Below are 22,493 nucleotides of genomic sequence, written 5' to 3' on the forward strand. Positions count from 1 at the left end.
TAGAACTTTCATCGGAGCACGAAGCATTTGGAATCACTAACTGAGAGACCGCCACCCGTGGTCTGTTATCCATGTCTCTCTAGGAAAGTTGTGTTTAATTCAATGCAAATAATGGGCAGATTTCTACAGGACATACCTACCTTAGTGATTAACCAGGATGTTTATTTCAAAATAGTTCTTTCACTGATACTTATGTTTAACATTGATATGTCATCAGTTAGTCACTTCAGCAGTATTTATAGCATCTTCATTTTATAGTCCAGGAAACAGACTGTCAGCAGTCAAGTGACTTTACCAAGGAAGAATAGCCTGAAGGGATGAGAGCATCCTGATGTCAGTATATTTGTTTCTGGTGTTTTTGTTGTTGTTGTTGTTGTTGTTTTGTTGTTTTTTTGTTTTTGGTTTTGTGGGGTTTGTTTTTTGTTTTTTTTTTTTCCTTACTGGAATCCACAAAATAAAAAATTCATTTTACACTGTGATTTTAGTACCTTTATTCTGCATTTGAAACTTCACAAAACATTACTTACCCTTATGACTTGTAATGCATTAGAATATTTTCTAATCTTTTTTTCTTTCTTTAATGCTGTCTAAAGCACCAAACTGATGTCATGACCAATGACAGGTGTGACCTGCACTTTGAATAACACTAATCTAAATGAATTTCCAGTTGGATTCTCCACTACAAACATGAAAAAAAAAGGGGGGGATTAACAGCTTGACTTAAAAGGACCGTCTTGTTTGCTCACCAGTGCAATGCAATCTCTTTTCCTTAGAGATATTCTAGAAAATAGCCTGAGGTGTCAGGAATATGAAGATGCAAGATAATCTTAAGATATATTTATGCAATCTATACGAACTGAGCTAAAACCGAGCCCTTATTTGTGTGTGTGTGTGTGTGTGTGTGTGTGTGTAGATAAATCTTAGAGTCAAAAGCCTGTTCTGGGCACAGTAGCTCATGCCTGTAATCCCAGCACTTTGGGAGGCTGAGGCACGTGGATCACCTGAGGTAGGAGACCAACCTGGTCAACATAGTGAAGTCCCGTCTCTACTGAAAATACAAAAATTAGCCAGGCATGGTGGCGGGCGCCTGTAATCCCGTAATCCCAGCTACTCGGGAGGCTGAGGCAGGAGAATTGCTTTAACCAAGGAGGCAGAGGTTGCAGTGAGCCGAGATCACGCCCCTACACTGCAGCCTGAGTGTCAGAGCTAGACTCCATCTCCAAAAAAAAAAAAAAAGAAAAAGAGCCTGTTCTTTGTGATCTGGTATGGGCTTGTTCCCAGAAGACATTCAGTAAATATTTGCTGCTCAAGTGAGTGACAGTGGTACCTACTGGTTTGTTTGTAATTCAGTGTTTCTTTGAAAGAACATAGGAAGTAGAAGGAAACTGAGAAAACTATATTTAATCACTTCTATGTAAGGGGTGTGTTGGCATTCATCCAAAAGTGCTTAGTTCCAGCCTGTCTTCATGGACTGATCCTAAATTCAAGTTAGCACATAAAAGTCATGGCCTGGGTCTTAGTTCTTTGAGTCATTTTTCAGGGACTCAACTTTCTTCATCTTAAAAATGAGTGTTTTGACGCTGGACGTGGTGGCTCGCGTCTGTAATTCCAGCAATTTGGGAGGCCGAGATGGGCGAATCACAAGGTCAAGAGTTCAAGACCAGCCTGGCCAATATGGTGAAACCCCATCTCTACTAAAAATATAAAAAATTAGGCGGGTGTGGTGGCGAGCGCCTGTAGTCCCAGCTACTCGGGAGGCTGAGGCAGGAGCTTGTACCCAGGAGACAGAGGTTGCAGTGAGCTGAGATCACACTACTGCACCCCAGCCTGGGTGACAGAGTGAGACTCCATCCAGAAAAAAAAAAAAAATGGGTGCTTTGGAATAATAACATTAGTCCCCAAACTATTACAAGTCATGATTCTTAGAGAAAACCAGGAAGTACTAATTTACTTGACCCCTCTATATGAACTAGGAATGGTTTGATTTAAAAATGTGACAGAGAGGTCTGTACATCTGTGGTAACATATTTTTCTGTTATATTTGCTACATGTTTATACTTGTGTTGCCTATCAATCATTTATTAGTGGGCAGCAAAAGTTTATCTTCAGATTGGAAGATGACCTCCATGTTTGATTGTAAGAACAGAGCAACATTGTATAATGCTTTACAGAAATATCAATCAGGCCTAGGTAACCACCAAAACTCTTTTTAGTCCTAGACTCTATGTTCTATATTCAGAGATCTCTCTCTTTTGATACATGCCATTTTTTCTTTTCAGTTTTTCCTTTAACGTATCTCTCCCTTTTGTGCAGGAATGACATCTTTGTGTTCCTGTTAAGCACACGAGCTGGAGGACTAGGTATCAATCTCACTGCTGCAGACACAGTAAGTAATGAGAGTACAATCAACTAGATATGCAGGTTTTCTACTATGAAACCTACTGTGCAGGTTTTTCTACTATGGCATTCAGTTTGTGTTACCCTTTGCTTTTGTATCACAAACTTGCAAACTTTGTATTTCTTTGCCTCTTGTATTAAAAGACTCTAGTTGCTCTTTGACTGGAACCTAGAGTATTTTAGCTTTCCTTACGGACTTTACTATTCATTTTCTTTGAATAAGTTTGTTTTTGTTTTTGTTTTTGAGACAGGGCTTCACTCTGTCACCCAGGCTGGCATGCAGTGGCATGATCATGGGTCACTGTAGCTTCTTCAACCTCCCCAGTCTCAGGTGATCCACCCACCTCACCCTCCCAAGTAGCTGGGACTACAGGCATGCGCCACCACGCCCAGCTAATTTTTGTATTTTTTGTAGAGATGGGGTTTCGCCATGTTGCCCAGGCTGGTCTTGAACTCCGAAGCTCAAGCGATCCACCTGCCTCCACCTCCCGAAGTGCTGGGATTACAGGCGTGAGCCACTGTGCCTCACCTGAATAAGTTTCTTACACATTCATTTGACAGCTATTTCATGAATGCCTACTATGTCTGATACTGTTCGAGACACTTAGGGTACATCAGAGAAAACAGACTGGAAAAAAATCAGTCAGTCCATCCAGATTTGTTTTAGGAGCTATAATTGAACACATCAGAAAGGATTGTTTTGTTACTCTTATGCATTATTCCATTAATGGAAAAACCCATTTTTTGTATCCTGAACTTTAAAAGGTGGTTGGAGAGCAATGAAAAGGATAATTTCAAAAATAAGATTGAAAAGACATTCCAACAAAGTATCCACTCTTTCCTACCCAGTCTCCTTGCAGGAATGCTTCAGTGTTTGAAAGGGGGAAGAAAAGAGGATTCCTGGCTGGGTGTGGTGGCTCACGCCTGTAATCCCAGCACTTTGGGAGGCCAAGGAGGGTGAATCACGAGGTCAGAAGATCAAGACCATCCTGGGCCAACATGATGAAACTGTGTCACTACTAAAAATACAAAAAAAAAAATAAATAAATAAATAAGCTGGCATGGTGACACGTGCCTATAGTCCCAGCTACTCAGGAGGTGAGGCTGGGGAGTCCCTTGAACCCGGGAGGCAGAGGCTGCAGTGAGCCAAGATCATACCACAACACTCCAGCCTGGGTGACAGAGCGAGACTCTGTCTCAAAAAAAGAAAACAGAAAAGAGGATTCTTTTTGAATCTCAAAATTATTCCTAAGATTCAAATATATTTAATAAAAATTTTAGTAACTTTGAGATTTTAAAATACATAAATAGGAAATTGTTTTATAAAAGGCATGACTCTAAAAATGGCACATAATATAACTATCATGGTGCCTCTCTGAAATATAGAACGTCAGAATCCCCACAACTATGAGGAGAAAGCAAACTCATGAGGGTAATGGAGAAATGAGGTACAGGAGTGTAGAGGCTTGAATAGATTCATAGTAGCAGGGGGAATCTCTCTCTCTCTCTCTCTCTCTCTCTCTCTCTCGTCACTAATCTGATACTACAGATTCTGTAATAGCAACTATAGGATGTACCTTCCTTGGCATCTAAACTTTCAGTCAGTTAACCAGGTACGGCAAGACATCAGCGCCTGAGGGCCACTGGAGGCATTGCTGGGTAGCTGTACATCCTCAGCATCTGTCATCCTATGAGAGGGCTGTCAGTGTAGTGTGTGGTGTTCTGTGGGTTCTCTGATGTGGTGGCTCACTTGAGCCATATCACATAGTGTCTACCGTATCAGATAGTAGAAACTTGCCTTTCTCCTTGTTATCTCTTGGTTCTCTGCCCTCTGTATCTTTTAAGAATTTCAGGCCGGGCACGGTGGCTCATGCCTGTAGTCCTAGCACTTTGGGAGGCGGAGGCGGGCGGATCATGAGGTCAGGAGATGGAGACCACAGTGAAACCCCGTCTCTACTAAAAATACAAAAAATTGGCTGGGCGCGGTGGCTCAAGCCTGTAATCCCAGCACTTTGGGAGGCCGAGACGGGCGGATCACGAGGTCAGGAGATCGAGACTATCCTGGCTAACATGGTGAAACCTCGTCTCTACTAAAAAAATACAAAAAAAAAAAAAAAAAAGAATTTCAACATAGTCATACTCTCAATGTGAGTACAAGATTCATCACTTTGTCCAAGCTGGTCTTTTGGACTCCACTCTCAGTTCCCAGCTTCATACCTGGTGATCCAAATCCATTCTTTGCTATGCTAGTACTCTGTTAATTTCCCTATATCCTTTATTAATCATGCCACTCCTTTGATTAAAACTCTTCAGGAATTCTCCATCAATTATAAAATAAAGTATAAGGCTCTTCATTTGTGTCCTTTATCTACCTTTACAGCCTAATTATCAGACCACTTTCCCTTCCAAATTTTATATTCCAGAAATAATGATTGGCTTGCAGTTTCCTGAACACACCGTGCCATATCACACTGTTGGATAAAGTGTTCCCTCAGCCTAAGTCATCCTCCCATGAGTCTCCTCTTCCACCTGGTGAACTTCTGTTTGTTCTTTAAAACCCCATTCAGGTGTCAATATTCCTTCCCCAGCCCCTCCCTTTATTCAAGTTAATCAAAATGCATTGTAAGTAATTATTTTACATACTAGACTTTGGCCTCAACAATGGAAGGAAGTCAAAAGTCTGCATTTCTAGGCTGAGCACGGTGGCTCACACTCGTAATCCCAGCACTTTGGGAGGCCAAGGTGGGCAAATGGCTTGTAAGACCAGCCTGGCCTACATGGTGAAATCCCATCTCTACTAAATATACAAAAATTAGCTGATGTGCTGGCGCATGGTTGTGGTCCCAGCTACTCGGGAGGCTGAGGCAGGAGAATCACTTGAACCCAGGAGGCAGAGGTTGCAGTGAGCCAAGATCGCACCACTGCACTCCATCCTGGGCAATAGAGTGAGACTCCATCTGAAAAAAAAAAAAAAAAAAAAAAAAGTCTGTATTTCTAGTACCTGGAACAGTTTCATTTGTTCATTCATTCATTCATTCATTCATTAGACAAATGTTTAATGAGCATCCACCAAGGGCCCAGCATTGTTTTAGGCACTAGGAATTCAGCATGCAACAAAACAAAGTTCCATTTCTATCTTCTTAGTTACTATAAATTACATTTCTAGTGGCAGGAGAGGAGACAAAGCATAAAGAAATGGAAAGGCCGGGCACGGTGGCTCAAGCCTGTAATCCCAGCACTTTGGGAGGCGGAAGCAGGCGGATCACAGGGTCAGGAGTTCAACACCAGCCTGGCCAATATGGTGAAACCCTCTCTCTAATAAAAATACAAAAAAATTAGCTTGGCATGGTGGTGGGCGCCTGCAGTCCCAGCTACTTGGGAGGCTCAGGCAGGAGAATTGCTTGAACCCAGGAGGCAGAGGTTGCTGTGAGCCAAGATCACGCCACTGTACTCCAGCCTGGGCGACAGAGCAAGACTCCATCTCAAAAACAAACAAAAAACTGATAATATGAATGCTATGAAGAAAAATTCATCAGGTAAGGAGTGATAGCATGAGAATGATCAGGGGTTGCTGTTTTATATGGATTGGTAAGGCATCTCTGATAAGGTGACATTTGAGCCAAGATCTGAAGAAAGTAAGGAGGTAACCTAAGCATATACCTGGCAGAAGGAAGAGCATTCCAGGCAGAGGAGATAAGTGAAAAGCCCTAAGGTGAGAACATGCTTGGCATAATCAAGCAAAAGGAAGGAGCCCAGAGCGGGTAGAACAGAATCAACTATGGGGAGAGCAGTATGAGATGGCTATTGCAGAAGCAGATCATACAGGGTTGAGTAGCCATGGTAAGAACTTTGAGATGGAGAGCAATTGCAAGAGTTTGAACAGAGGAGTCACATGATCTGGTTTGTGTTTTAAATGCATCCTTCTGGCTTCTGTTTAGAGTGGGAGAAAAAAATGAAACACTACAAGGAGACATAAGCAGGAGGAGTATCAGACGTTAAGTGGCAGTGTCACCCAGGCAGCAGAGTCTGAAGTTCAGAAGAAAGATTAGGGTTAAAGCTGTATTTTCTTTTCTTTCCGTTTTTTGTTTTTGTTTTTGTTTTTTTGGAGACAGAGTCTTGCTCTGTCATTCAGGCTGGAGTGCAGTGGCTTGATCTCAGCTCACTTGAACCTCCGCCTCTCAGGTTCAAGTGATTCTCCCACCTCAGCCTCCCAAGTAGCTGGGACTACAGGCGCACACCACCATTACCAGCTAATTTTTATGTTTTTAGTAGAGACGGGGTTTCACCATATTGGCCATGCTGGTCTCGAACTCCTGACCTCAGGTGATCTGCCTGCCTCGGCCTCCCAAAGTGCTGGGATTACAGGCATGAGCCACCTGGCTTTAAAGCTGTATTTTCAAATCATGAGGCTGTAGATGATATTTAAGACCATGAGGCTGTATGAGGTCACCTGGGAAGGTCTAGCATAAGTTCATTTTATTAAAATATGTTTCTGTTCTTCTCAGCTTGCCTGTCTCAGGTTTAGTCTGTGGTTTCTTAAGGAATAGTTTCTCTGGTTGTTCATTTAAATGGTTTAAAAAAAAAAAAAGGCAGCTTTAAAAGGAGAGATCTACATCTTGCTTCCAGGGTTCACATAGTTTGCCCTGTAGGAGTAAAGAGGATCCTGCCAGCCACAAAGAAGCAAAGTAGACTAGGCCCCTGATCCATAAGTAGAGGAATAAGAGTAGGAATTATTTTTTCATCTTGAAGGCCAGAGAGGGGCTCTAGGCTGGGCATGGTGGCTCATGCCTGTAATCCCTGCAGTTTGGGAGGCCAGAGGTGGGCGGATTGCTTGAGGGCAGATGTTTGAAACCAGCCTGGGCAACATAGTGAGACACCATCTGTACAAAAAGTTTTTAAAATTAGCCAGGCATGGCGGCACATGCCTGTGGTCTGAGCTCCTCGGGAGGCTGAGGTGGGAGGTTTGCTTGGGCCCAGACTGCAGTCAAGACTGCAGTGAGCTGTGATTGTGCCACTGCACTCCAACATGGGCAACACTGAGCCCCTGTCTCAAAAAAAAAAAAAAAAAAAAAGAGCCTCTGAATACTCTGATTTCTGAATTCTGAAATAATTTACATTTTAATTTTGGGGGAAGGGCTTGGGGATTCACTTGTAAATTAGAAACTCCTGGAATAGTTCTTAGAAAAATGAGACATCAAGATTGAAATTAATTCCGAGGATATACTATGTGTGTGTGTTGCTAGAGAAACAGTACGGTTAGCTGCTTTCTGGCATTTTTCCTTTGCCCTGAGATTTATTTAGCTTTGGGATTTCCCCAGAACCATTTATGGACAAGGAAGAGATTAATCAACCTAAAAATGTCAGGAAAAACCTAATGTCTTATGATTGAGAATGCATATGTAAAAATGTGGGACTCTATCTGGCCTTCTCTGTTAGTAAAAACATCGTTTTAGCAAATGATGTATGGCAGCTGCCTCTTACTGTGTCATTGTTTGTATATTCTTCCTCAAGTAAGGTTATCTTTGCATTTGACTCTGTTTAGTAAGGGGTTGTTATAAACTGCACTGTTTGTGTTTCTGTGTCAGACCTATTTTAAATGCTTATATGTAAGGAGAATGAAGAGCTTTTTTCCCTTTGCAGAGATTCAAGAAGTCCTGTCTCACAGGACAGCTTTTAGCCCTCTGCGGGGGCCAAACCTCCACTCATTCTCTTGGGAGAGAAAGCTCCACCCTCTAAGTGTTGGTCCAACTTTTCCCAGTTGTTCCTCTAGAAATTTTCCTGTTTTAAATCTCACTCTCTCATCCCCTGAAACTCCTTCTCATTGACCTATGCAGCCAGGCCCCTCTACCGGATGGTAACTGTCACCTCTCTTCCCCTGTGCCTGCCCTGCTTGGTGTTTACAATGTCATGAAGGCACTGACTATTGTTTCCCCTTAGTCATTGCTGGGCCACGCTTTGTGGATTGACTTGCCTTAATCTTTCCTAGTTAAGTCAGTTGTTCTAGTCCTTTCATTGTTACTTGTTTTTCTCTAGAATGTCTCACTGAGCTCCATAAACCCTACTGCCAAGTATAGGCATCATCCCTGTCCCACTGCGGTGCATTGTCTCCCTCACCACTCCCTCCAGTTCACATCATGGTTAATTCAGTGTTAGATTAGATGATAACCACACATCTGTCTTGGTTTTTAGTTCTCTCACTCTTGTTCTTAACCTGTTAGTTTGTACGTATTTCATATTTTCCCCTGCATAAGTATTTTTCTCAGCAATTCTATTTTATTCTCTTTTCCTCCCAAATTCCCCACCTCTTGGAATCCATTTAAAGAATAAATATCTTCTATATTTGGAGATTTTTGAAGTTAATATTGTAAACCCATCTCCTTAGGCTTTAATCTTACTGTTTATGAACTCAAAAGAACACAAGTTGAATCAGGTTTGGTTGCCACTGGGTCTTCTAGGAAAAAATGTGAATATTAAGACAGTACCTATAAAGCAATTCATAATATGGCTCTCCCTCCACCCACCTCTACCACGCACATCCCCACATTATGAATTCATGCTGAACCATAGCCTCAAGCTTAGACAGCTCAAGATACTATCTTTTGGGTGTGACATCAGCCCTCAAATTCCACATGTGTAGTCATTTTAAATACATTGGGCATCATGGGACAACATGAACCAGAAAAAAGATGGAAAAAAAAGTACACTGGGCAAGTAATGTTATCCTCTAGTCCAACTGAAGGTCTTCATTTTTGTTAGCTGTATTTTCCCTGAAAGTTCAAACTAGGTCTTCTGGAAGTTTGTATGTCCTCTTTGAAACTCCAAAATGTCCTGTGGTCAGGTTTGTTAAGTTCCTCTAGAGGCGACAAGCATTGTGCATTCCTAAATCTTAGGTTTGCAGGACACTAGATTGACAATAAGCTTTCACAGTGACTTTCTTTGGCCAGCAGTTTGCAGTGTTCTTCCCAAGGATTCTAACCTGTGCTAACAATGGAGGGAAACCATTTTGGCCGGGCATAATGGCTCATACCTGTAATTCCAACACTTTGGGAAGCTGAGATGGGAGGATTGCTTGAGCCTAGGAGTTTGGGGCTGCAGTGAGCCAATATGCCACTGTACTTCAGCCTGGGTGATAGAGCAAGACCCTGTCTCAGAAAAGAAAAAGAGAGAGAGGCAGAGAGAAACAGTTTCAAGAAAGATGACTCACTCTTTCAAATAGTACACATGAAATAATTGGACACCATAGAAGTTAGTGATTAAGTGGGGACTTGGCCCAAGGTAGGTAAGCAATGCCAAGTATTGTTACTACTATAGGTTGCAGAGGGAGACTGTTAGGTCACTCCCCACCCCAGCCCCTTGCTGTGATCTCAGACCAGTCTCTAGAAGAGTTTTGGGATTCTAGTTCAGAGAAACAGCTTGAACAAAAAGAGGTGTACACAAATGTATTATAAGCCAGGACCACTGAAGAGACCCATCTGTCTAAAGGGAAGGGACATATTTGTGTTAGGAAATAATAGGAAATAAAGTTGGCTCTCTATAGCAGGGCCTGATTATTTAGGAGAGTTTGGACATGGTGTGTAACTGGCAGATAGCTGGAATGGCCCACAGTGGTAGCCAAGGTAGACTGAAGAGGAAAGAGACTGAGATCGAAGAGTCCTGCTGATGTAACAGAGCGCTAATCCAGATGTAGGTTTTGAGGGCCTGGTCCAGAATGGTAACAGTGGGACTGTAGAAAGGACAGGTTCATTTTTGAAACAGTGGCTGGATTTGGTGACTTTTGATTGGGTATAAAGGACGACACATGAGATATGAGGACCATTTTGAACTGGTCCACCATGTTGGATGGTAGCCTCAAGAGTTGAGGACTGAGGAGTTTGTTTTAGGATCACTTAGTGGTGATACATTTTGTTGTTAATTTGTTTGTTGCTCAACAAACTAGAAGTCACTTCCAGAGACCTCTTTAAACATTCCATCCTAGGAATTCATGGGCTAGTAAATGACTGTTGATGAGAGCCTGAGAATTCTAGGGAAAGCCATGCCTGTTTCCAAGATGGCCCCAGTGTTTTGTTTTATTTTGTTTTGTTTTGTTTTGAGACAGAGTTGCTCTCTTGTCGCCCAGGCTGGAGTGCAATGGCATGATCTCAGCTCACTGCAACCTCTGCCTCCTGGGTTCAAGCGATTCTCCTGCCTTAGCCTCCTGAGTAGCTAGATTCACAGGTGCCTGCCGCCACACCTGGCTAATTTTTTTTTTTTTTTTTTTTGAGACGGAGGCTCACTCTGTCACCCAGGCTCGAGTGCAGTGGTGCAGTGTCGGCTCACTGCAACCTCCGCCTCCCAGGTTCAAGCAGTTCCCCTGCCTTAGCCTCTCAGGTAGCTGGAATTGCAGGTGCGCACCACCACGCCCAGCTAATTTTTGTATTTTTAATAGAGACGGGGTTTCACCATGTTAGCCAGGCTAGTCTCAAGCTCCTGGCCTCAAGTAATCTACCTGCCTTGGCCTCCCAAAGTGATGGGATTACAGGCGTGAGCCACCGTGCCTGGTTAGTTTTTGTATTTTTAGTAGAGACGGGATTTCACCATGTTGGCCAGGCTGGTCTCTAACTCCTGACCTCAGGTGATCCACCTACCTTGGCTTCTCAAAGTGCTGGGATTACAGGTGTGAGTCACCACACCTGACCTGTTTTGTTTTGTTTTTGAGATGGGGTATCGCTCTGTCACCCAGGCTGGAGTGCAGTGGTGCAATCTCGGCTCACCTCAACCTCTGCCTCCCAGGCTCAAGCAGTCCTCCCACCTCAGTCTTGTGAATAGTTGGGAGCAGTGGTGCTTACTTAGGCAATGTGATTTTGGATAAATGGTCTAGCTCATTTGTGCCTCATTCTCCTAAACTACAAAATATGTGAGTCTTAACAGTATTTAAATCATGATCATTATCGGATTTTTTTTTTCTCAGCACAAATAACAGTGATAATTCTGGGATTTAAATGAGTTAATGCACTTAGAACAATGCACTGTAAGTGTTAACCGTTAATGTTATTAATGTACTAAGCACTACATTTTAACTATTAATATTATTGCTACTCTCTCTTTTTAAGTGAAAACTGAAAAAAATAAAACAGGAGCATGTATCTTTTGCTCAGGGCATGTGAAGGAATGGCTTTGTATCTTCTAAGAAGATGTATCTTAGCTCAGTATCATAGAAAGGAATCAGACCCTACTGACACCAAACTATTGCAAACAGACGATTGGCTGGGTTGCTCTCAGAATTTCTGGTCCTTCCCCAAGAGTGCTTCAGTTTTTGCTATATTCTATGCAGGTGATTTTCTATGATAGCGACTGGAACCCCACTGTGGACCAGCAGGCCATGGACAGGGCCCACCGCTTGGGGCAGACAAAGCAGGTTACCGTGTACCGGCTCATCTGTAAAGGCACCATTGAAGAACGCATTCTGCAGAGAGCCAAGGAGAAGAGTGAGGTAAGCACAAGGGAAAGAAATTCCTGCCCTGATGGAGCAAACAGAAAGTCTGACCACATCGACTGGATTGAGACTATTTAAAACTCTATTGCCTTTCATTGGTCCTGATGAAACTACAATTTCTTCTGAATAGAAAATAAAATCAGGTCCCATCATGCCTCATTCCCTTTCCCCCAGAATGGTTTCCATAGCCTGGATCCAGCTGTTGTTCATGTGGAGACTGACACCAGTAATGGCCTCTCGCATTCAGAGAAAGAAGGATTGACATTTTTTAGCTCTTATCCTAATACTCTCAGCTTATCTGCCTCTGAATTGTATGCCAAATTTGTTAGTTTCCAAAGAAATTATTATTTTTTTGTTTTTTCCATCCTGATTCAGTACTATTAGATTTTCTAGTTAGCAGTTCCAAGCAAAGAAGTTATCATTTTCCTTCTGTCAGACAAATAATCTGGATGAGCCAATCAAATGAACTGAAATGAAAAGGGGGAAAGAAGAAATAGGAAACCAGAGGCCTCACCTGAGGAGTGGGTTGAGAACGATGTGTGTCTTTTTCTGGATATTTGCCATAAGGGAATGGATGCCTGGAGGTGACATTTTGATCTGCTTTGGTGTAGATTCAGCGGATGGTGATTTCAGGTGGGAACTTCAAACCAGATACCTTGAAACCCAAAGAGGTGGTTAGTCTTCTTCTAGACGACGAAGAGTTGGAGAAGAAACGTATGTACTCTAAACCTCTAGACACTCCCCTCACGTATCTGAGAATGGAAGAGGTACTTGGCTGTGTGCCAAGGGTACGCAAAGCCAAAGGCTATATTTAGAAAAAATATTTTTGTGCTCCTATTTTATATAAAAACCCAAACAAGATTGTGTTCTGGGCCGGGCATGGTGGCTCATGCCTATAATCCCAGCACTTTGGGAGGCCAAGGTGGGCAGATCACCTGAGGTCAGGAGTTTGAGACCAGCCTGGCCAACATTGTGAAATCCTGCCTCCACTAAAAATACAAAAAATTAGTTGGGCATGGTGGTGGGCGCCTATAATCCCAGCACTTTGGGAGGCCGAGGCAGGAGAATTACTTGAACCCAGGAGGCGGAGGTTGCAGTGAGCCAAGATCGTGCCATTGCACTCCAGCCTGGGCAACAAGAGCGAAACTCCGCCTTAAAAAAAAAAATGGCAAGGTGGCTCACACCTGTAATCCCAGCACTTTGGGAGGCCGAGGCGGGTGGATCACGAGGTCAGGAGTTCCAAGACTAGCCTGGCCAACCTGGCGAAACCCCGTCTCTACTAAAAATACAAACATTAGCCAGTCGTGGTGGTGGGCACCTGTAATCCCAGCTACTCGGGAAGCTGAGGCAGGAGAATCTCTTGAAGCTTGGAGGCGGAGGTTGCAGTGAGCCAAGATCGTGCCATTGCACTCCAGCCTGGGCAACAAGAGCAAGATTCCATCTCGAAGAAAAAAGAATGCGTTGTGGAGTAGAGGGCAAAATTTGTGTGTATTTTAAAGGTAAATGTGGCTTCAAATAATGTAGCTTGCACAAGGAAGGCACCTGACTTCTTAGCAGTAATGAATTTGCTCTTCTGCCCAGAAAAATGTTTTTATGGAAAAGTTGGAGAAGCACGCAGCTCTAACCGTACAAACCCTCCTCCCATGTGTTTTCTGGCTTTTGAGAGCATTGGGTTTCAGATTAATCCTGTGAGACTTTGAAGCCTTCCACAGCATTACAGCACAAAATAAGTTCACATTTGCCAGCACCTTCTAAAACCTTTCAGAACTCTACAGCCATGCTCAATCTGTGCAAAGCAGAGATATTAAAAGGCTGAAATGAAAAAGGGAAAAAGAATAATGTGAGGAAAGGCCTATAATAATTTTTTTTTTTTTCAAGACAGAGTTTTGTGTGTTGCCCAGGCTGGAGTGCAGTGGCGCAATCTTGGCTCACCACAACCTCCACTTCCTGGGCTCAGGCAATCCTCCCGACTCAGCCTCTGGGGTAGCTGAGACCCACACACATACCACTGTGCCTGGCTAATTTTTGTATTTTTATAGAGATGGGGTTTTACCGTGTTGGCCAGGCTGGTCTCAAACTCCTGGGCTCGAGCAGTCACCCCACCCCAGCCTCCCAAAGTGCTAGCTAGGATTACAGACGTGAGTCATCACACTGAGCCAGCCCATAATACTTAAATACAGTGTGATTTAAACCCAAAGCTGAGAATCCAAGTTAGAAAACCACTGGTTATCTGCCTTAAACAGATAGAAGTGATACCTTGGAAAATAAACATCAGGGGATATGGCCACCTTAATTTTAAGAAAGTGAGGATTATGATTACCACAGGTACTTCATCAGGTCTTCATTTATCTTCTTGATAGTGAGGCTGCGGCAGGAAGAGAAACGGCAACAGGAGGAAACCAACCGAGTGAAAGAGCGCAAGCGGAAGCGGGAAAAGTATGCAGAGAAGGTATCTCCAGCCTGGAATGGTGGATAGGGGTTAATGGGGCCTAGGGTGCTTACCAAAAAGGCTTTGGGGTACATAGCTTCTCATCTTGGTTACTGGTTGGTATCCAGCTTCAGCTGTGTATGATCAGCCACATTTCTGGGCTGACTCATGTTTTACTCAGGAGAAATGTGGCCTTGGTAGATCTGTAGTCCCCACACAAACTCACACTTACAGTGGTCACAGTTTAATTATGGAAACCATTTGTCAGGGCTATTAGAAAGCGTGTAAGGCTAAAAGGTGACTAAGATCAGCATTACTTACTTATATTATTAGGCTCCGTAGAATCTTAGAAAGGGCCTAAGAGGTCATGAGATCCATAACCTACCAGAATTCTGCTTGTGTACCACTCAGTGTCATCTGTCACTAGAAAAATAAACACCCGGCTTAGAAATAAGAAATAAGAAACAAGAATAAGAAATGTCCATTCATCTCTTTTTCTCCAGTTCACACCAAGGATTTGAACTGTCTTAAAAATTGTTCTTAAAAAGAAAAACAGATATGTAGAAACTATATTGAAAACATTGGTCCTCTCTTTTGTGAGACTGCATTCAGTCAGCCCAGTAAGTGCTGGATGTGCCAGCGGCTGGTGAGGGTCTTCGCGCCGTGAGGATCAGGGTTGGTGTGGCTCTGGTTCAGTGTGACTGCCCCAACTTTAAACTCTATTATTATGGCAGATATTCATACGCTTTTTTTTTTTTCTTTTGAGCTGGGGTCCAGTTTCTGGGCTCAAGCAATCCTCCCACCTCAGCCTCCTAAGTAGCTGGAATTATAGGCATGTGCCACAGTACTCGCCTGAAATACACATAGACTCCTATTAAACCATCCCTTCTTCCTTATGCAGTTTTTCTTCCTTAAAAGTATGCTGATTGAGAAGTTATAAACCAGAGAACAAAAGCTCTATTACCCTTTTCATCCCAAATCCTGCTTTTCTTTTGGGGTGCATCCTCACACGTTTTCCATATTTATCTGTGGTTCCCAGAAGAAAAAGGAAGATGAATTGGATGGGAAAAGGAGAAAAGAGGGTGTGAACCTGGTGATCCCATTTGTTCCCTCGGCTGATAACTCCAACCTCTCTGCTGACGGAGATGACTCCTTCATTAGCGTGGACTCAGCCATGCCAAGCCCTTTCAGTGAGGTGAGGCTCCTTTTAGATGCCTGCATCACAGCAGTAAGGAGTGTCCTGACCGTGTAGCAGGGACACACTGCTGGGCAGTCTTTGCTTCTCCTGGAGTTCTCCAGCCTTGTTGAAGTAGGTTGCACATGAGTTCTGTAAGGAGAAAAACAAATGAGGACAGGTTGGTTTCTCAGAAGCCAAAGCAGCCTCAGCTGTGAAGCATGTTCCTAGCTGGGTGCAAGGCCCTGGGCAGTGAGCACAGGGAGTAGTAATGATCTTAACCCTTCCTTTTCTAGATCTCCATCAGCAGTGAGCTGCACACTGGCTCCATTCCTTTGGACGAGAGCAGCAGTGACATGCTGGTCATTGTGGATGACCCAGCCTCCTCAGCCCCTCAGTCTCGAGCTACCAACTCTCCCGCATCCATAACAGGCTCCGTCTCAGACACCGTGAATGGTAATTGCTGCTGTCTTGTACAGCTTGGGCCTGGTCCATTGCCCAGCACTGGTTTGGTTGTGGGTAAGGTCCTGATTCCTTCTAAGATAATGGTATTTTTATTCTTTCAATTGCTTTGTCAAGTAAAACGAAGAAACAAAAGGTTTAGGGAAAGCAAAATAAGAACTTTATAAAGATTTAAAACTTGGTTTTTTTTAGTCATCCCTGTCTTTCAGATTCACCATTATTTTTGCTAGTTTTTAATTAATGTTAGCTTTTCTGGGCCTTTCCTCACTTTATTGTGTGGGGCCCAGTGTTGCTGCCATTTCTTGGGGAGCTCTGGGTTCAAAACTCGAGGGTAAAATATGACTCTCCAAGGCAGATGAGTCCCAGGTAGCAAGTCGCTTCCCTTTGTAACGGACAAATTTAAAGAGGAAACTCACGAGTAATGTAACTACTCTTCAGCATGAAAAGCAGCTTGAGGAGTTAGGATGTTTTCATTGTTTAGAATTCTTAGTATTCTGTGTGACTCTGATCTAGCCATTATTAATTGGAGATATAGACCTCCTCATGGGTCCTAAAACAAACACCCCAAGAGCCCACTTTCCCTGTCAGGAGAAGATTATGTTAACATCTTGGAGAGATTCACTTTTTTTTTTTTTTCCCTTTTGGCCCATTTGTTCCCACAGGAATTTCCATTCAGGAAATGCCAGCTGCAGGACGTGGTCACTCAGCCCGAAGCCGAGGCCGCCCCAAAGGTTCAGGAAGCACAGCCAAAGGAGCAGGGAAGGGCCGGAGCCGAAAGTCCACAGCAGGCAGCGCTGCTGCAATGGCAGGAGCCAAAGCCGGGGCTGCAGCGGCCTCTGCGGCTGCCTATGCTGCATACGGGTACAATGTGTCTAAAGGTACAGAAGCCCAGGGTGGCTGCAGATTTGTTCTGGTCAGAGACAGTCTAGACATTCTGTCAGGTAGAACATGTAGGAAACCCCCAGGCCGGGAGCCTTCTTCCTAGAGCCCCAAGTGGGGTTCTGCTTCTTTGTAATAAGCACTGTTGACTCACCCCTTGCCCTCCTGATGGTACAGGGCTGCCTTTGGATTGGAAGTAGCTGTAGAAAGAGAGAACTGAATTGTGGACTGTACTACTTTAAACATTCTGAATTTTTCTTGATTTGGGGAACTGATTTGTTTTCTTCCTAGGCTTTTATTTCTGAGATCCACACTTTAGTGATCCAAATTAGCATAGTTAACATTCATTCAGCTATGTGATTTATCACCTAGATATGAGGCACCTGCTGTGTGCATAGGCGTATACCACATGGGCCGTGCACAGTGGCTCACGCCTGTAATCCCAGCACTTTGGGAGACTGAGACAGGCAGATCACTTGAGGCCAGAAGTTCGAGACCAACCTGGCCAACATGATAAAACCCTGTCTCTACCAAAAACAAAAAATTAGCTGGGTGTGGTGGCCTGTAGTCCCAGCTACTTGGGAGGCTGAGGCACGAGAATTGACTGAACCCTGGAGGCGGAGGTTGCAGTGAGCCAAGATCATGTCACTGCACTGCAACCTGGGTGATAGAGCAAGACTCTCAAAAAAAAAATGTAAAAAGGAGTATTCCACATGGACCTTGCTTCTGAGTGTATAATGGCAATGAGAAGGGGAAGCCATACACGCAATATGCTTAATAGCAATCCACAGCCAAATACAGGTGAATGAAAAGAGGAAAGCAGCCATGGTGGTTGTAGGTCAGGAGAGGGAACCGTGGACCTGCTGATAAGTTGCCTGTCTGTATTCAAAAGGGAGGAGAAGAATGAAGGATTTGGACTGGTGACCGAGAGCTGGCAGTGGCCAAGGCATATTGGGGGTCACTGAGCAGGTTAGGTTCCACTGAAGAGGAGCAGTGGGAGTCAAGTTTGGAAACACATGGTGAGGCCTGCTGGGCAGGAGCTTAGCAGGTGTGTGACAAGGGGCTGCAGACAGTTTGAGAAAACAAGTGGCTGTTGTGACCGTGTTATGTGAAGGATGATTGTAGCTATAAAGTACAGGACATTTGAGTGTGGTGAGAAAGAGAGAGCCACTTACAGACCTTTCTTCCCATTCAATACATGGGCTTAGTATTAGCTCATAGGATTGTTGTAGCAAGTAAAGGCATACTTGTATAGAAAGTGCTTGGAGTGTAGTAGTTGCTCAGTAATTGTTAGTTTGCTTGCCTTTTCTCCTACTGCAGGAATCTCAGCTTTGATTTATTGGTTCTTCCAGGAAATATGAAGTATGATAGAGGAAATATGAAGTATAATAGCCTCGCCCAGTGTTTCTTAACCCTTGCCAACGTATCACGTCCTTGGAAAACAACAATCATGCCAGTAGTCAAGGCTCCCATGGCAGGGTCTCACCCATGGCTGGGGCATTGCATATGTTCATAGGGTTTCTCCTCAGAACCTGCACAGAGCAGAGGGCAGGAAGGGTAAGGGAGATAGAGGGGGTAGAGCAGCACAAGAAAAACCAACAGTGCTTGGCAACTGGAAATGGAAATCAAGGGAAAGGAGTGGTTCAGACAGTGCCTGCAGTTCCACTGTGGATGAGGAGAGAGATATGTCTGCCCATGAAGCACTTAGAATTCTTTGTTGGAAAGTAAAACCAGTACATATGAAACAATTGAAGAATCATATTAGACAGTGTGTTATCACATATAAGTGGATTTGGCTCATATAGGAAAAAGGGAAGTTCACTGTTACCCAGGGAGTCATCACTGGAGATGGGGGATTTGAGCTGTGCCCTTGAAGTGACACAGGCCTTGGAGAGCAGGGGTGGCCATTGCCAGCGCAAGGAGAACTGTATGAGTATAGACACAGGATAGAGAGTGGGCAGCCTTGTACCCTCTGGCCCAACTTACTGGAGAGTAACAGGAGCATGAAATTGAGAAGGAAACATCACACGTGGTGTCCCAAGAAAGAAGAAAAGAAAAACCTGTTTGTGCCATTACAGCTCTCATCCTGTAACCTTGGTGTTTCAGACTGTAAAATGTGTGCTCTATCTAGAGTGTCACGATGAACATTTTACCATCTGTGGATGAAGTAGTATGGAGAGGGTTGAGTAGTGTCATTTTCTCTTAAAAATCTATCCCTCTTACCGAAAAGACAGTTAGCAGGAAGAGCAAGCAAACATGCAAGAAGCAGTTAGCAAGGAGTTGCAGGGAGGAATTGCCACCACTTCTCCAGCTCAGACTCGTAACCAAGGCCACAGGCTCCAAGGAAGCTCACGTGGGACTGGTGCTTACGTTCTTGTCTCTCTCTCCCCCCCCCACAGGAATCTCCGCCAGCAGTCCTCTGCAGACATCCCTTGTTCGACCTGCTGGCCTTGCTGACTTTGGACCTTCAAGCGCCTCCTCTCCTTTGAGTTCCCCTTTGAGCAAGGGAAATAATGTTCCTGGGACTCCCAAGAACTTCCACATGACCAGCAGCCTAGCCCCAGACTCTCTGGTCCGGAAACAGGGCAAAGGCACCAACCCCTCTGGAGGACGGTAACCATCTGGGCCCTCCAGCTTCCTTCAACCAAACCAGGGCTAGAGTCCTGACCTGCCAGTGGTCTTTGGATGGCTTGCCCCATGCAGCATCTTCCATCCTGAGTCAGAAGCGGAAGTGTCCAGCAAGGGAAGAACAGGCAGGTGGATGGTGTGAGCACTTTTATCATCTGTGTCTCATCAGGAGCATCTGGGGTGCCTATAGAAGGAAGGCACAGGGCAGGGATCAGCTCCACTGCATCTCAAGTGAACTGCATAGCCAAGTCTTAAACCTCTCACGGGGCAAGCCTGACATAGACCCCCTTTAGATGCTCAGGCACACTGTTTCCATCCCCATTCCACTCTTCGGCTCTGACACATCCCTTGCAAAGTCTCCGCAGGTGCTGTGAAGAGCCTTCCATGGTGGAGATTTCTCTTACAATTGTGATTTCTCGTAGGGCTAGTAAGGGAGGAGATTGTGTACCTATTGTCCACAGTCTTCAGGCAGCTCCCCAGGTCTCTGAACCCCATTTGCCAGAGTGTCATCATTAAAGAGAGCAGTGACTGCAAGAGATGGTGGAGGCTGCTAAGCATGACAGAGGCTAGAGGAAGTATCCACAGGCAGTTGTGTTCCCAGCAGTTCCTCCCCTGTCCTGCATGGTTCACACCAAGAGAACCTTCAGATCCCACCAGCAACAGTAGCACCTTCCACCCAGGGGACTCACAGAAGCCAGTAAAGAGACCAGGAGCCACCTCAATCAGCAGGACAGCCTCACTGCCCCTCTCGCAGACTCCCCTTTGCCTGTCCTGAATGCACAGTCTCCCTGCTCATCCCCTTCAGCCCCCTGCTTGGCTGTATGCACTGTCTATATTGCACTGAGAGAGGAAGGGACAGCAGGAATGAGGTGGAGAGGGCGGAGGGAGGGGGCAGGCTCGGCACCGGCCCTCGCAGCCCCAGCCCGGCCAGCCTGAGCTTGCTGCCCTCGGCAGAGACAGAGGGGCAGCGTTTGCATGGGAGGTGTTTCTGCCTGCCCTGCCTGATGTCCCTGGTGGAGCAGGTGCCTCCGGGCGGGCAAGCCTCTAATTTGCACACCTGAAAATCGCGGAATTGAGTTTAGATAGATTGATTTTTAAAACTTTTTTTTGGAGTAGGGGACATAGGGGAATCATTTAATTTAAATCATTAAGATTCCCCTGCTCAAACCCAGACTCCTGTGTACAGATGCTATTTAGAGGGAATCAGAAAAATGCCAAGCCTTTTTTCTCTTTGAATGTGCTGTCTATTTTTATAACTGAACTTGTACATATGTATAAAGAGAGACACATCTTCCTTTTACTAACTGGATAAAAAAATCTTAAATAAAATGGAGTGAGATAATTTTATGTAAATTTTGGTGTCTGTGGTCTTTGCAGCTGCCTCTCCTCAGAAGCAAACTAGAGCCCTTGGTGGATGTGGCAGGATACAGGGAAGGCAGAGCCCTCGCCTGTGATCAGAAAGGACGGGGGTTGCTGGGACAAGGAGTGGACCGTGGGTGTTTCCTCAGGAGCAGAATTGATGGGGCTTCTGAATTTGCCTCTGGCCATCAGAAAGGAGGCTTGACCAAGTGTCTGACATGCAGTGGTCAGGACCCTTGTCTCCATGGTGGGCTCTTTATGACTCAGGACCTAGACCCCAGGACCGAGGTGTGGGCGGCTTGGTCTGGGCGCCATCAAGTAGAGCTACTAGTGGTCATCTTAATAGTGACAGTGTTCTCAAAGTTAGCTGTACTCTTAAGAATCATGAAAGAAAATGGTGAAATACATTCCTAAGGATGCCAAAGACATCCAGGCTGTGCAAACTTAGCTCAGTGATAGTTGGAAAAAGAGCACTAGTTCCCAGCCTGGCCCGGCAGCCAGTATTTCTCAGACTGAGTAGAACACTGATACGCTCTTGTATCACCCATGGGCAGGGTTCATGCGGTTCCCCAGTGCGCTGGCTGTGCGGCCTCCCTAGCCTTGCTCGCCCTGCACGCTGTTGGTCAGGGTGGGCTGGGTCCTGGGCAGCTGATGCCCACCACAGTCACAGGGATCAGCCTTTCTTCATTGGTATCAAGTAGCATTAGTAGATACTGTGGATCTTGTTTATCTTGCTGGTGAACTTGACCAAGGCCTCACACAGAATAAACCAACATCTGAACCAAGCAGTTCTGCCTTTACATGCTATGTAAAGATTTTTCATAAGAAAAAGTAGTAATTTGACACCTGAATCGTCCCTTAAGGCAACGCTTCTCCAGTGTTACTGTGCATACAAATCACCTTGAGATTGTAAAATGCAAGTTCTGTTTCTGAAGGTCTAGGTTGAGGCTTGAGACTGAGTTTCTTATCAAGATCCCAGGTGATGGCCATGCTGCTAGTCCTTGGACTACCCCTGGAATAACAAGGCCCTAGGGTGCCTTCCAGCTCTGCCAAGCAGAAAATCTCTGCTCTTTGCTTATATGCCCACACCCCAGCCAGGAAGCCCTGTGCAGGAAATACTGGTTTATTTTTCCTCTTACCCAACTTAATTCACCTGATGACAGAAAATGAAATCCTAGCATTCCTACAAAAATTCAATCCCTTATATGTTTTCTCCATTTTTTTGTTGTTGTTTTGTTTTTTCATTTTAAAACTGTCTGTTCATAATTTTCTCCATCACCTCCTGAGTAGCACCTCTTGGGCATGTTCGGTATGAGAGACGGCCTCAGATTTACTACTGTCCCTCTCCCGTGTGGTCTTCACCAAGATGCAACATGTCATGGAGAGTGACCCCTGGACTCGGTGTTTCCTGTGCCCTGTGCCCTGTGTCCTTTGATTGTGACCACCAGACTCCTGGATCAGTCATCTTTCTCAGCTAATTCCTAAGCCCCTCTTAGAGGGCATGGAGACCGTTTGGCTGCTCTCCCACGCTTCTCTGAGACTGCCAGAGTCGCGAAATCCCGCAATCGGGGAGCAGCGTGTTTACCGTGGGTGCCCAGTTCAGCCAAGCTCATGGTGCACATTCAGGCCACTTAGATGGTGGGGTAGGAAGGAGAAGGCGGGCTGTGTTTTAGAGAAAGCAGAGACTCCTGGCT

General features: G+C 44.8%; 1 protein-coding gene across 2 annotated transcripts in view; it reads left to right on the forward strand.

The window, feature by feature from the left end:
* INO80 (INO80 complex ATPase subunit) overlaps positions 1-20,793 on the forward strand; it is a 137,423-nt gene extending 116,630 nt beyond the window's left edge. Inside the window, exons 29-36 of one of the 2 annotated variants that reach the window (XM_009209961.3) lie at positions 2,314-2,386; positions 11,708-11,866; positions 12,481-12,583; positions 14,230-14,318; positions 15,340-15,492; positions 15,768-15,927; positions 16,596-16,811; positions 19,212-20,793. In XM_009209961.3, the coding sequence (XP_009208225.1) occupies positions 2,314-2,386; positions 11,708-11,866; positions 12,481-12,583; positions 14,230-14,318; positions 15,340-15,492; positions 15,768-15,927; positions 16,596-16,811; positions 19,212-19,429 (1,171 nt within the window). In that variant the 3' untranslated portion in view covers positions 19,430-20,793. Of the gene's footprint in view, positions 1-2,313; positions 2,387-11,707; positions 11,867-12,480; positions 12,584-14,229; positions 14,319-15,336; positions 15,493-15,767; positions 15,928-16,595; positions 16,812-19,211 lie in introns of both variants that reach the window. The other variant, XM_003900795.4, reaches the window with a different exon arrangement.
* Positions 20,794-22,493: the final 1,700 nt, after the last annotated feature.

Source organism: Papio anubis, chromosome 7, assembly GCF_008728515.1.
Source record: "Papio anubis isolate 15944 chromosome 7, Panubis1.0, whole genome shotgun sequence".
In the NCBI taxonomy this organism is placed as follows: Eukaryota; Metazoa; Chordata; class Mammalia; order Primates; family Cercopithecidae; genus Papio; species Papio anubis.